The sequence below is a fragment of the Gallinula chloropus genome (assembly GCF_964237585.1).
Source record: "Gallinula chloropus genome assembly, chromosome: 3".
Lineage (NCBI taxonomy): Eukaryota > Metazoa > Chordata > Aves > Gruiformes > Rallidae > Gallinula > Gallinula chloropus.
This window is the reverse complement of record NC_140087.1, coordinates 91,971,749-91,984,705: the sequence shown is the minus strand read 5'-3', so window position 1 is coordinate 91,984,705 and position 12,957 is coordinate 91,971,749. Positions and strand designations below refer to the sequence as shown.

At 39.9% G+C, this 12,957-nt stretch overlaps 1 protein-coding gene across 1 annotated transcript in view; it reads left to right on the top strand.

Moving 5' to 3' along the window:
* The window catches only part of COL19A1 (collagen type XIX alpha 1 chain), a gene marked incomplete at both ends in the record, with an annotated part of 189,375 nt that overhangs the window by 56,280 nt on the left and 120,138 nt on the right, over nt 1–12,957 (top strand). Inside the window, one exon of the mRNA XM_084260981.1 lies at nt 8,576–8,629. Within this exon, the coding sequence (XP_084117107.1) occupies nt 8,576–8,629 (54 nt within the window). The remainder of the gene's footprint in view (nt 1–8,575; nt 8,630–12,957) is intronic.

Sequence of the window (12,957 nt, the reverse complement as noted above, 5' to 3'; positions counted from 1 at the left end):
TGAAAAGCCTCAGTCAGGACTTTACAGGCTTCGAAAGGGCAGGGGGAGGCTTGAGGATTCGATTGTTCGTAAATTGTATTTATTGGGCTCTTCTGTGAGGTCTCTGTGTTGCGTTTTCCTTCAGTTCAGAGGGCTAGGGACCGTAAGGTTTTGAAACTAGTATTCTGAGCTTTGCACATCTCGTCAGAAAGTAGGGCTTTAAGAAAAATACCCATTCTTTACTGTAAGACTTTGCCTTGTAAAAGTTGGCAGCCGTGTGTTGCAAGAGATGGACTAATTGGGGAGGAAGGAACTCTCTCAGTGCTGCAGCACATTTCAGCCTGTCTGACACGTTTCACTTAGTTTTGTTTGTCTTCTTTTGAGGAGTTAGATACTTGACTTCACCAGGTACTAGAATTTGGATCCAATGAGTCATTGATCTGTATGAGGATAATTATGGATAACTTAAGTTACTGTGCTTCACTTAATTTATATATTACAGGATTTTCTCCCCTGCTAACAACTTCTACTGCAAATAGTGCATTAGATTTGAAAAAATAAATGACTAGCTACAAATTGCACAGAGGTTATAGATAATATTGTTGGCTGCTGTGACTTGAGACCTATTTTGTGTTTTTAATGTCAATGAATATACTTCTTCCAAAAAAGCCCAACACCTTAGACGTTACAATGTAGGTTTTATAGTCCAAATGCCATGTAACTTTATTTTCTAAATGCACAGGTACCAAAACATTGCACATAAAAACTGTTTTTATATTCATATAGTAAAATCATTCATAGGTATTGTAAACCAGAATGGCTTGTGTTCTTTTTTTAATTCCCACTGCTAGCCAGTATTTATCAACACCTAAGATTCATACTGCATGTTTCGAGTCTGAATCGATTAAATCAATGTGACACGCTGAGGCTGGGCCAAGTCTTGTCTAATCAGCAGTCAGCACTGTTGCTCTGGCATGAGGTTCCCAAAAATAGAAGCACAAGAAGTCAAACAAGTAAGTGGAAGGGCACTAAAAGAAAAAGTGCTGCTAATTCCACTGTTGACTTTCTGTCTAATGGATTCTTGTTCCCAGGCCACGCTAAGTAAAGCAACTGGCGCGGGGTGTGTTTCTGCAGATGGCTCAGCAGTGACACACGCAGCCCAGCTGGTTGGCAGGTGTTTGATTTGTATTTAACCAAGCACCTCACACAAGCCAGACTTTATTTTTTCAGAAGCTAACATGGTTTTCATTTGTAATAAGAAAGACATTATATGGGACAAATTAATTAATCATTAATTTTATTTAATAGTTATAACCTGTTACATTTACATGTGGAAGATGCATAACATTTTATTTGTGGTTATTCACAATAAGATACCAATGAATCCTTAACTCTCCACATTTTAGAATGACAATTGACTTGAAGAGTATGCATGGAAGGAGAGTGACAGACTTCTGGGGTTATGGTTGTTACACTCTCTGTTCGTGTATGTTCTCATAATGTGAGATGGTCTGGGGACTTTTTTGTACAGTGTATCACAAGCATGGAGTGAAAGAAATTCCCTGCCCAGAGGAGCATGCAGCACTGGTAGAGATGCATCTAAGGCAGCAAGGGAAGAGTGAAGGTGGGAAAGTACTCAACAGATTGAGATAGTGTACAATGCTATTCCATATTGATTTTGTCACCTACGTAACGGCATGCTGCATAATTGGAGAGAGATTGTCTTAGTGGTGTCCTGTTAAATTATATTTTGGGGTTTTTTTACTGTTTTAATAACACTGAGTGGAAGAAATTATGGTCGATGTGGCGTTTGTTAGTTCTGTGATAGCAACTCTGCTGACAAAGCCAGCAGTGGAAATAATAAAGTATCAGGATGCTCTTACAAGTCATCTTTGATTGATGTGAATTCAGAGCCTCAGTAGGGTATGTAATGTAACAGGGACTATGGCCAGTTTGTCTCCCACCCCTCCTTATTTCTTCATATGTTAGTCTGAGCATTTTTCTTTTCTGGTATCAAATCCATGAGGTTGAAGGTGAGACTTCAGGAACTGTTAGGAAAAGTGTGTGGCTCTTTGCAGCAACAGTGTTGTGAAATAGTCAGAAGAAATACCACCCTGTAGCATATAGTGTACTGGCAGTACGTCTTGCTGAACCTCGGAAGAATGAGAAAGGAATGCAGCCAGAGATATGGCTGTCCGGGTAGTGTTGATTCTCTAAATAAACATTGGGGTTTAGTGAGAGGATGATTAAAAACTCATGCAGAGACCCAGTGTCCCTGGGATGGTGGACTAACTTCTTTCTGTCAGGCATTCTAGATGAGGGATATGGAGTAGGCTAATAACCCTCAAAGAGGAAAAGAAAAGGGCTTGAAGGGGAAAGTTACAACCCTGTGAGACTGAGATGTCGTTGTTCCCAATAAAGCTGCTCAGAATTGATAGTAATGGGGTACGCCTGGAGACTTTCCTTCAGGGAGCATTTCCTGGGGCTCCTATGCTGACTGTAGACCTGCTGATCCCAGGGTCACAGGTTTGGAACTACCTGTTGGAGTTATAGGTACATAGTCAGTACATCCCCTTCATGCAAATACTAGTCTCTCTCCAAAATACATCAAATTTCAAAAAGCATGGCTTTATACATGAAGAGATATGTTTCCAGGAAAAGCTTATCTTGAACTACTTTATTTATCAGTAGTTCATGGGAGGCTTCCAGCTACACAAGGCCACCAACAATGTATTTCAAAATACCAACAAGGTATTTCAGAAAAAATACTCCTGAGGTGGTTTCTAGATTAGAAATTCTATACTCTGTGTTCTATTTATTTATTATTCACTTTAAATCCTTTCATTTGCTACTGCTTTTTTTTTGCATTTCGTATCTGTGTGGCTAGGCATATTAGTCTTAATAGTGTTTAATGGTCTGTGAGCCAGATCTTTGTTAGTGTAAACTGACATTTGTACCCACTGAGAATCTACCTCCTGAATCTTCAGGTTATGGAAATGGATGATGATGATAATTTCTGCAGTAAAAATAGTCTCTGACATCTAAGTAGTTGACCAATGCTGTTTACCTTCCTTAATACAGACTTGGGACTCCAGTTATTATGGTGAGTATAATAGTCACAATATACTTTTCAAAAAACTTCAGCAATTCACTGATATTGGGTAATGCTTTTTAGCTTATGTCTAACATTATTGCATTTCAAATATTATTTTAGCAAGGCCAATTAGAAGAATTTCAAGTTCTGTTGAAACAGTAATGGGATTTAGATTTGCTTTAATGCCATGTTATGGCTGTGTTAACAAAAGAATCAATAAACAGCGTGTAAGTCAGGCAATTTTTCTTTTGACAGATCTACAGTAAAGGAAAAATATAGTTATAATAATCTATCAGTTGTGCATGAGTATAAAATCACTTCAGAATTCTTTCTACCGTTGTGCTTCAGAGGATAGAAATACCCACCTGGCTGGACTTAGTTTTCTAAACTGTTCATCCATGTGATGCTATGAAGCATTGAGAACATTGTGCAACCACAAGCCCATTTGTCTGTTCTCAGTACTCTACAGGAACCGTTCTCATGGCTTTCATCCACGTTTTCTTTAGGGTCTGTGTATGCTGCTGTATGTCAGCTGAACCGGATTGTTTTCAAGTCCATGTTCAATTCAGGTTTATGCTGCATTTTTAAATAATCTGAAAAAACCAAACATCATCTACTTCTGTATAGTATAGTGTGTTTCTTCACCATGCTTACCTACGAAATGCTACTGGGGGACAAGTAAAAAACTGTTAGTCCGGTCATTTGACTCAGTCTGAAAAGCAGGGGAAAAAATTGTTGAAGCCCTTCTAGGCCTAGGACACAGTGAGACAAAATGAGGAGAAGCTGTCCTTTTCTGCTGCTCTTCCACATTGCCTGCAACTTTCCCCTTGCTTGTAAAGCTCCACAGTGGTTAATGAGTTTCCTTTCTCAACTGAGGAACTAAACCCAAACTACCCAAGGTCCTGGTTACATGCTAATAAATACATTCTGCCTTCATTTTTCTCCTCTATTTGCTGTTTAGTTCCTTTCAGTCCAGTTCTGTTTGAAAACAGTGGCATTTAAAGGTGGTCACTGGAAATGTGTCTCCTGGACTGAGTCATTGCTTCTTGATGAAGAAGGTCAAGAAGGCAGTTGTCACTTCTTCCAGGACGTGCAATAGCAGAGAATAGTACTTGTATTTGCCAAATGTGGAAAGAACACCTACTGACAGCATAGGCTTTGCTTCTGCTGATAATTTTTTTGACAGTACAAAGCCTGGTCCTTGACATCTATATATCTGTGGTGGGTTGACCCTGGCTGGAGGCCAGGTGCCTATCAAAGCTGCTCTATCACTCCACTCCTCAGCTGCACAGGGAATAGAAGACATAATGAAAGGCTCATGGGTTGAGGTAAGGACAGGGAGAAATCATTCAGCATGGGCTGTCACAGGCAAAGCAGACTCAACTCATAAAAATTAATTTATTGCCAATCAAATCAGAGAATACAGTTTGTGGGAGCAAAATAGAGAAACAAACTTCTGACTTATGTACTTTGTGAAATGTGCATGCTTTATGTATTTCAGTACAGAAATTGTGCAAGTTGTGTGTCTCTTAAGATATGCTAATAGCAAAAATGCCAACTAAAGAGAATGCAGTCTGGAGTAAAGAGCCCTGTGGCCATGTTCTCTGAAGCTCTGAGCTGCCTCTACCTGGTGATTCATTAGTTTGCATGCAAAGCACCAAAGCCTAAATTTTCAGGTGGTGTTTAATTTGGAGTGTATTAATGTGTAGTTGCCTGAAAGGATAGACAAGTCAGACCTTCAGTCTTGAAGATGGGTATCAGGAAAGTTTGGGAACAAGGAAAAATAGATGCATTCTGAAATGAGAATTTATGAGGTGCAAACAAGACCAGTAGGGCTATTCTTATTTGTCTTGAGCAGCTACAAAAAAGCTCCACGGGTGCCCTGGTTGCACGGACACAAGAGTCCTCTGGCCAGACCTCATACCCTTGGCAAAACCATGGCATACCTCCTCTGCTGGGGCTGCTGTGGAAGCAGGAAGGCATGAAGGAAACGTACTATTTACCTCTCATAAGCCTTTCTTCATCAGGTTATTTTAAGGGAGGATCTTACACTTGCTCACGTGGGTCAAGTTTGCACAAGGATAACACTGAGTAAGTACTCAGCATGTGCTGTGTACTGGTAGTTCAGCAGTAACCAAGTGGGAACACAAGGATCAGAAGATGAAGTAAAACCAAAGTGTCATAATATTTAGCAGAAACTTCCTGATGTGACTAATCCAGGAGATTCACGGGGCAGGCCTTAATAAATATCATCTGAATGTATTTTTATGTAATTAATATCCTATCAGATGATCCTGACCGTTAACAGCAGCCTCTTTTAAAAAAACAAGGAAATACTCCAGTAGGCTAAGGAAGATACCACATAGTGGAGTATAATGGGTGTGGGACTTTTATTCGTTAAAGGTGAAGCTCTGCCCCCGCTGGTGGCTCTGGACTGTCTGGTACGTGTTCCACGGGGGAGGATGCTGCTTGAGCCCTCTGACAGTATGTTGTTGAACATTCCGCTCCATTTCTGCAATGCTAAAAATAGTTGTCCTCATTTTAAAACACTGGGCTATTAGATTATTCCAAGGGCCTGGCATACTTGGGGTAATGGAAGGCACATACCCATAAATTATCAGAACAGTAAGTAGTATTTGACCATGCTGATTTTACTTCTATTAAGATGAGTTTCCTCACTGGTAACCCTGGAGTACCAAGCCTGTTCTGTAAATCAAGATCCTGGCAGTGATCCAGTAAATTTAAAAAAAGAAAAAAAGAAAAATGTTTGGGTTTCATATTGAGGATGGAGAAGCATTTGACTGCTTCTTGGTGCTTTTGGGTGTGTTTGTTTCTTGGGTTTGGGTTTTATTTTAAATTTTGCAGAATTATATCTGCAAAAAGCTTAATGTATTCTACAGTACTTATTGCTTCTTTTTCCCAGCCTTGAAGAAGGTCTCACAAACTTCCAGCCTGTTTGCTATTAAAAATCTTGTTAATGCCTAAAATGTTCCAAATAGCAAAACGCATTCCAAGTGATTGATACAAGTTTTTTCAACACTGTTTTTTATTAAGTGATTAGATATTGTGAGGCTGAATTCATTTTTGGCACCGTATTGTTTGGTAAGTAATCACTGCACTTTAGAAAGTTTGCATACTTGTATAAAATAGGCTGTTCTTTTATGGTTTTTAATCTTTATTAATGTTAAAGTCTCTTATTTAGGATGAAAAATAACTAAATGTAGAAGACAAGTTGTGAAAGTTAATGCAAATGCATTCAGAGTTGTGAAGTACACAGATACAAAGCATCTTACTCTAACCTTTAGGCATTAACAGAGTCTCTACTTTTTATAGTGTTGCAGTGCAACTAGAAACTCCAAAAATTGATAAATGATACATACAGCAAGACCCATGATTATAAATACCTGGCACATTTCCAAAATAGTTCAGGAATCTATAACATGAATCATTTTCGATTTGATAAGAATTAGTACCAATGTAGCAGGTTATTTTTGCATTGTTGTGTTGAAGGGATAATCATTTGTAGAACAATGATTAAATGGTTCAAGGCAAAACATCTGTGGCTTGTCTCCACAAAAACCAGTGAACGTGGGGATTTTTTTCTCTAGTTTAGTGTGATCCAGTATAGTAGAGAATATAAAATAGTATATGGTAATGGTTAGAGTATGAAGAATTTTTGTGAATTTACACTGAAAATCTGGAGAAAATGAAGTACTAAAGATTAATTAGAATTTTTCCCCAGCACGCTAGCATCTATTTTTACAGAGGGGAGCTGGAAGGAAGATGTTGGAAACTGTGCCATGAGTGGAGTTAGAAAAATGCCATTTTAACAAGCTATTTTAAGCTGTTTTTTAATTGTCGTACATCATGAGTGCTTTGTATTTATTTGCTTAATTACTTTTATCGCTTTGATGAGTAATTGTTCTTTCATTGGCTCTTTCTGTTCTTAAGAGAGATCAGAGTTTTGCCTTTGTCTTGTCTTTTTTTTTGGCATCTGTGAGGCATTTGTCTTCTGCTTGGCTTGGAATCAAATTAGTGAGCTTTCAAATCTTACTCTTGTTGCTCAGTTCTGGCTTGGCTGGAAAACTGAATTGGATGGTGTGCGACTTACTAGGGCAAAATTCTTTCAAGGAATTAAGACCCATGAATGGAATGGAGAAAGCATTTGGGTTTTAGGTTCCTTAATATGTCTTCTAAGTTCCCACTTTAAGTCATATGAACACGGATGAATTCTTCTGACAGAACTTAGCTCAGTAACTTTAGATTTGAGACTAAAATTCACGGGTACATATTTCATGAATCTGTAAATGGAGGATAGCTCTTTGCTTTGAGTGGCAGAGCCTGGTTCTTGTTAGGTCTGTAATTGTTTAACGTGCTTTCCTGAGAAGGAAAAGGAAACCACTGTGATATTTTATATTTTAATTCTTTATGAGATGATATTAATATTTTAACTATACTTTTTTTTTCCTTGGAAAGCCTTGCATTAAATGCAGAATCAAATTGTCTGTAGCTGTCAACTCAGAGCTACTGATTTTTTATATTTTTTTCCTTTTCCTCTACTAGTCCTTATTTCAGATATCGAAGTTCACCATCTTACTCAGATTGGGTACTTACCTTTTAAAAACATTTTTGGTTCATGAGGTGCTTGGTTTAACTTATACTCAGTGTCTGAGTGTAACTTTTAAGCATTTGGTTTCTTGAGTTGAATTTACAAACCCAAATCAGATTCTTAATTTTTCATGTGCAGTGCAAGGAGAAAGTTATCTGGGAGGGGTTGGGGGCAACACATGACAGTCAACTCTGCAGCTGACTTATTTTGCTCTTTTAAAGCATGGGTTAAAGGAGGCAGTAATTTAACAATGTGTACAGAACATACATTTAAGAAGTAGGAGAAACAGACTTTTGTCTGCTCAGTTGCTCAGGTTGGGGGTTTGCATTTCCACCTGCTGAGCAGGTTGGACAGTCCCCTGAAGCTGGAGGGAAGATCTGAAACTCCCCTAGGAACCAGGAGTCAGCTTCGGATGTCAAATTTCCTGTGGGACTTAAGGCTTTAAGTGTAGATCCCTGTGGGGTCAAGCACTGAATAGGTATTAGAGAGAGAGTGGAAGCTGTGGCAGCCTTGCTAGGGTTTTAGGTACTTGGGTAATACCCAGGTGTCTTCTGAAGTATTATTTTTTCTGAATCAGGGCCTGAAATAAAACTTTAAAATCTTCGTGTGATCCCAAATCTGTAATCTTTTTTGTTGTCCAGTTGTCTGAAGCAATCGACAGCTGTATCTTCTGAGTAATCTGGTAACCTGTAATTCTTCATTACCTAATATTTTTGAAGTGAAACGTATTTTGACCAAGTACGAGTCAACAGACACAAAAACACTAGAAATCAATTAACCTGTTCTGTAGAAAAGGGATGAGAAGCAGTACATGTCCAGATGTCTTTTTGTCTTGATGTAGCTTAGTCATGAGACAGACATATAAAATGATGCCTATGTACATTTTGTTTCAGGGGGAAGCTGGCTTAGTAGGTGCTCCTGGCATACCTGGTCTTACTGGTTCCAAGGTAAAAAAAAAACCCCAAAACCCCACCACACAACAGACAAAAACCCCATCTACAAATAAAATCCCAGTCTCATTTATGAGTTTTCACCCACAACATGCTTTTTGCCAGCTGTCCAGTATCTACAGAAGTTGTATTAGTTACATATCCAATTTCTGAGTTGTATCACGTGACAGAGGAACTTTACTATCAGCATGTCTTAGAAGAGAGAAAGGGCTTGTGCTGTGGTGACCTACCTATCAGCATTATTTTGACTTAAAAGCAGTTGCCTAAGTCTTAGAATTGTGCAGGTCGCTCCATCCACAAGCTAACAGATTCAAAAACTTGAAACTTGCGAGTCTTACCTCAGCAAGCTGAAATAAGGGACAATACCACTGCTTTTCCACACTTCCATTTTAATCCTTTGCTCCTCTGCTGAGGTGGATTATTGTTGGAAGCCCAGAATTTGCAAAAGGAGACATCTGTGTTATTGACCTTGCTGGTCATATCGGTTCAAGTCCCTGACTTATTTCATGGTCAGATTTTGTTTTCTGTGGATTGCAGCTGTGTTTAAGTATTTGGAATGAAATCCCAATGTCACATGCATCTGTCCAGCTAATTCCTTTTAGAAAATTATAGGGGAAATAGTTTTGCTGCTTCCACAAACTAAGGGATTATACAAAATAACCCCAATATTTTGTTAATATTAAAATTTCAAGAAAGTGTTCTACAGTGTGACCTTGGTGCAAAGGGCTGATTTATGTATCTTTACAGCAGATGCTTCTTGTAATACAGCACAAAAGGAACTATTTTCTCCAGGAACTTATCTTCTCCAGATGAGGTTGCCAGCATTGAGTTCTGCAACACGCTTACCACAATCTATCAATTTATATGTTCAAAGCCAGGATCTCATTGCTTTGTATTTCAGATATATTTAAACCACTGAAAACTAGATCAGCAATCCTGATTGAATATCAAGACAAGTTATCAGTGATTGTCCATGAAAAAGCTTGTGTGAAATGTTTTACCTAGCTTAATATGAGAATTCTGAAAGAACTTCAGTCAGTCATAAGTGTTACTTTGCAACTTTGGCTAACATTGTTATATATTTGATACTGTCAAGTGGAAATCACCTAAACTTCTTTCTCTGTGCTTTAGGTTGACTGTATTTCTACGTGTTTCTAATTGGAAATTTTTTTTCTAAATTCAGATATGTGCAAAAAATCTGGATACTTAAACTGATTCCTCCTTCAGATATGTAGTGAGTCATGTCATGCATTAGTAGAAGCAGAGAACTGACTGCTTGAGCAGCAGCATTGCTGGAAAGGACCTGGATGTAGACACGAGCTTGAATTATGAGCTGTCAGTGATCTATTTGGAACAAAGTGAACCACATAGGACTACATTAGTATGTCCTTGATCTGCAGCTGGCAGATCAAGGGAAGGTATGGTCCTTCCTTTGTTTAGTGGTGCTGCATCTTGATGGGGAGAAATCAGAGAGGGTCCATCAGGGAGCTAGTTGTATGCTCAGGGGCCTAGAAAACAAGACCTTTGAGGAGAGTTTCAAGGAGCTAAGTTTGCTGAGTCTGACAGAAAGGCGTCCAAGGAGTAGCTTGGTTGATCTTCAAGGGCAACTTTCTAAAATCCCAAGAACAGCCCGTGCTGATGTGCAGAAGTGAAGGAAGTATGGCACGACGCTAGTCTGCATGAACAAGAAGCTCCTGTCTGATCCCAGGCACAAAAAGAAAGTAAATAGTGGAAGCAGGGATGAGCTAGCCAGTAGTAATATAGAAACATTGACAGAACCCATAGCAATGGAGTTGGAAAACCAAAAACTCATCTGGAATTTAAATTTAGGAGGGATTTAAAGGGTAAGAGTCTGATGTGTGGCTGAGGAGTGTCCTCCCATTGGGTCACAAGGCTCAGAAGGGACCTCCCTGCCCTCCAGACTCCGCAGAGAGGAGTCCAGGTATGGCCAGGTGCAATCCCAGTCCAGACTCGGTCAGTGGTTTACATCTAAAGGATTATATGTAAAACTATGTATCAGATTCAATGTTTGCATGTCAGAACCCCTGAAGGGCTTTTCCTGAGGCAGTTTTTTCAAAGTTGGAACTAACAGAAAGTTTATTAAAGTGACAGGAAGGTTCATGGTTGCCACTGATAAATGCACTTACTGTGGTAGTGCTGGTATATGCCAATGATTTTAATTAAAATGCTATGGTTTTAATAAAATGATAGTAAGATACTGTCCTAGGTATTCCCACCAAAAAGGTGCAATTGCAATTGCTTACCAAGAAGGCATCCCTGTTGGGTGGAAGAGAAGGAGCACAGCCCTTCGGGCTCTTCAGTTTCTTCTCTGTCCCCCCTGGGGGTAGCTTCCTCAATACCCTTTATATCCTAATCTTAGCTGTTCCTTTCCAGGGGTGATGTTTAACATGATTTGAGTGGAGAGTCAAGTGTGATGGTCTCATATGTTTAGTATGTATTGCTTTTTTCTCATTAGCATATTTAGGGGTGTCAACTTTAATACTCATTTTATAGTTGATGAAGCAAAAGGTCTCACTCTGGGCACTATGGCTTTCAAAGTTCTGTGTAGAAACTGTATGTTCACTCTGCGTTCTCTAGCTGAAGCAGGGCCATCCTGCTGCAATAAGATGCCCTCCTTCAGTTGCTTCAGATCTCTATCCACAATATTTGCCTGGGAGATAATCAGACACCTGTGTGTCCTTAGGTGCATCTTTAGTAAAAACAAGACTGAAGAAAATAGTGACCCACCACTTAATGGGATGGGGGACATGGAAAAGGTTGAGAGTATCCACTGCCTTTTTTGCCTTGGTTTTCACTAATAAAGTTTGTCCTTGGGCCTCCCAGGTGCCTTAAGCCACCTAGCACCATGTGTGAGAATGAGCATTGCCCACTGAAGGGAAGGAGTGTTAAGGAGCACTTATAAGCTACTTATACCTTTGCAAGATACCAAACAGTATACTTCCAGGACTGCTGAGGGAGCTAGCTGATGTCCATGCAAGGTTGTCTTCTGTCATTATCAAAAGATCATGATGACATGGGGAGTTCTCTGGTGACTGAAAACAGGCAAACATCACATTCAACTTCAAGAAGGATCCAGGGGACTGCAGGTCAGTCAGCCTCACCTCTGTTTGGAAAAAATATATAGCAAATTTTGGAAGGCGTTTCTAAATGCATGAAAGACTAGGAAGAGATTTGGAACAGACAAGTATGGGTTCACAGAGGGCAAATAATGCCTGACTGACCTGGTCCTATTCTGATGAGGTGCCTGTCTGTGTGGATTAGGGGAGAGCAGTGGATATTACTCATAGAATTACAAAATGGTTTAGGATGGAAGGAGCATTAAATAAAGCTTATTTCGTTCCAACATCCCTTCTGTGGCAGGGACACCCTCTACTAGACCAGGTTGCCCAAAGGTCCATCAAACCTGGCCTTTAACACTGCCAGGGAGGGGGCAGTCACAGCTTCTCTGGGCAGCCTGTGCCAGTGTCTCACCACCCTCACAGTAATGAATTTCTTCCAGACACCTAAATTTATATTCCTTTCAGTTTTAAAGCCATTCCTACATGCCCTTGTAAGCAGTCACACCCTAGCTTTCCTGTAGGTCCCCTTCAGGCACTGGAAGACTGCAATAAGGTCTCCCCAGAACCTTCGCTTCTCCAGGCTGAACAAAGCCAACTCTGTCAGCCTGTTGTCACAGTAGAGGTTCTCCACCCCTCTAAGCATCTTTGTGGCCCTCCTCTGGACTTGCTCCAACAGCTCCATGTGTCTCTTGTACTGGGGAACCTGGAGCAGGACACAGTACACAAGGTGGGGTATCATAAGAGGGGAGTAGGGAGAGAATAATGTTGCTTGACCTGCTGATCACAGTTCTTTTGCAGCCCAGGAGATAGTTGGCAGCAAGCATGTTTTTTACTATGACTTCAGCCAGGCTTTTGGCACAGTGTCCAGTCATATCATTGTAGCTAAACCTGTGAGAGTTGAACTGGATAAATAGAAAATAAGGTGGGTGGAAAATCGGTTGGATTGTTGGGCTCAAAGGTAGAACAACTGCTATGCAGTCCAACCTTGTAAATAGTGTCATCACCCATTGGGTGATACTGGGACCAGCATTATTTGTGTCTTTATCAATAAACCTGGATGATAGGATTTTCAGCAAGTTCATGGATGTTACCAAACGTGGGGAAGTAATGCACTGGAATGTAGGGCAAGAATGGTATTCAGTGGGAACTCAACATGCTGGAGAAATTAGTTTATGCAGAATTCATGAAGTACAGCAAAGGCAAACATGAGTCCCTGCCTCTGAGAAGGAATAGGTGTATGTAGCA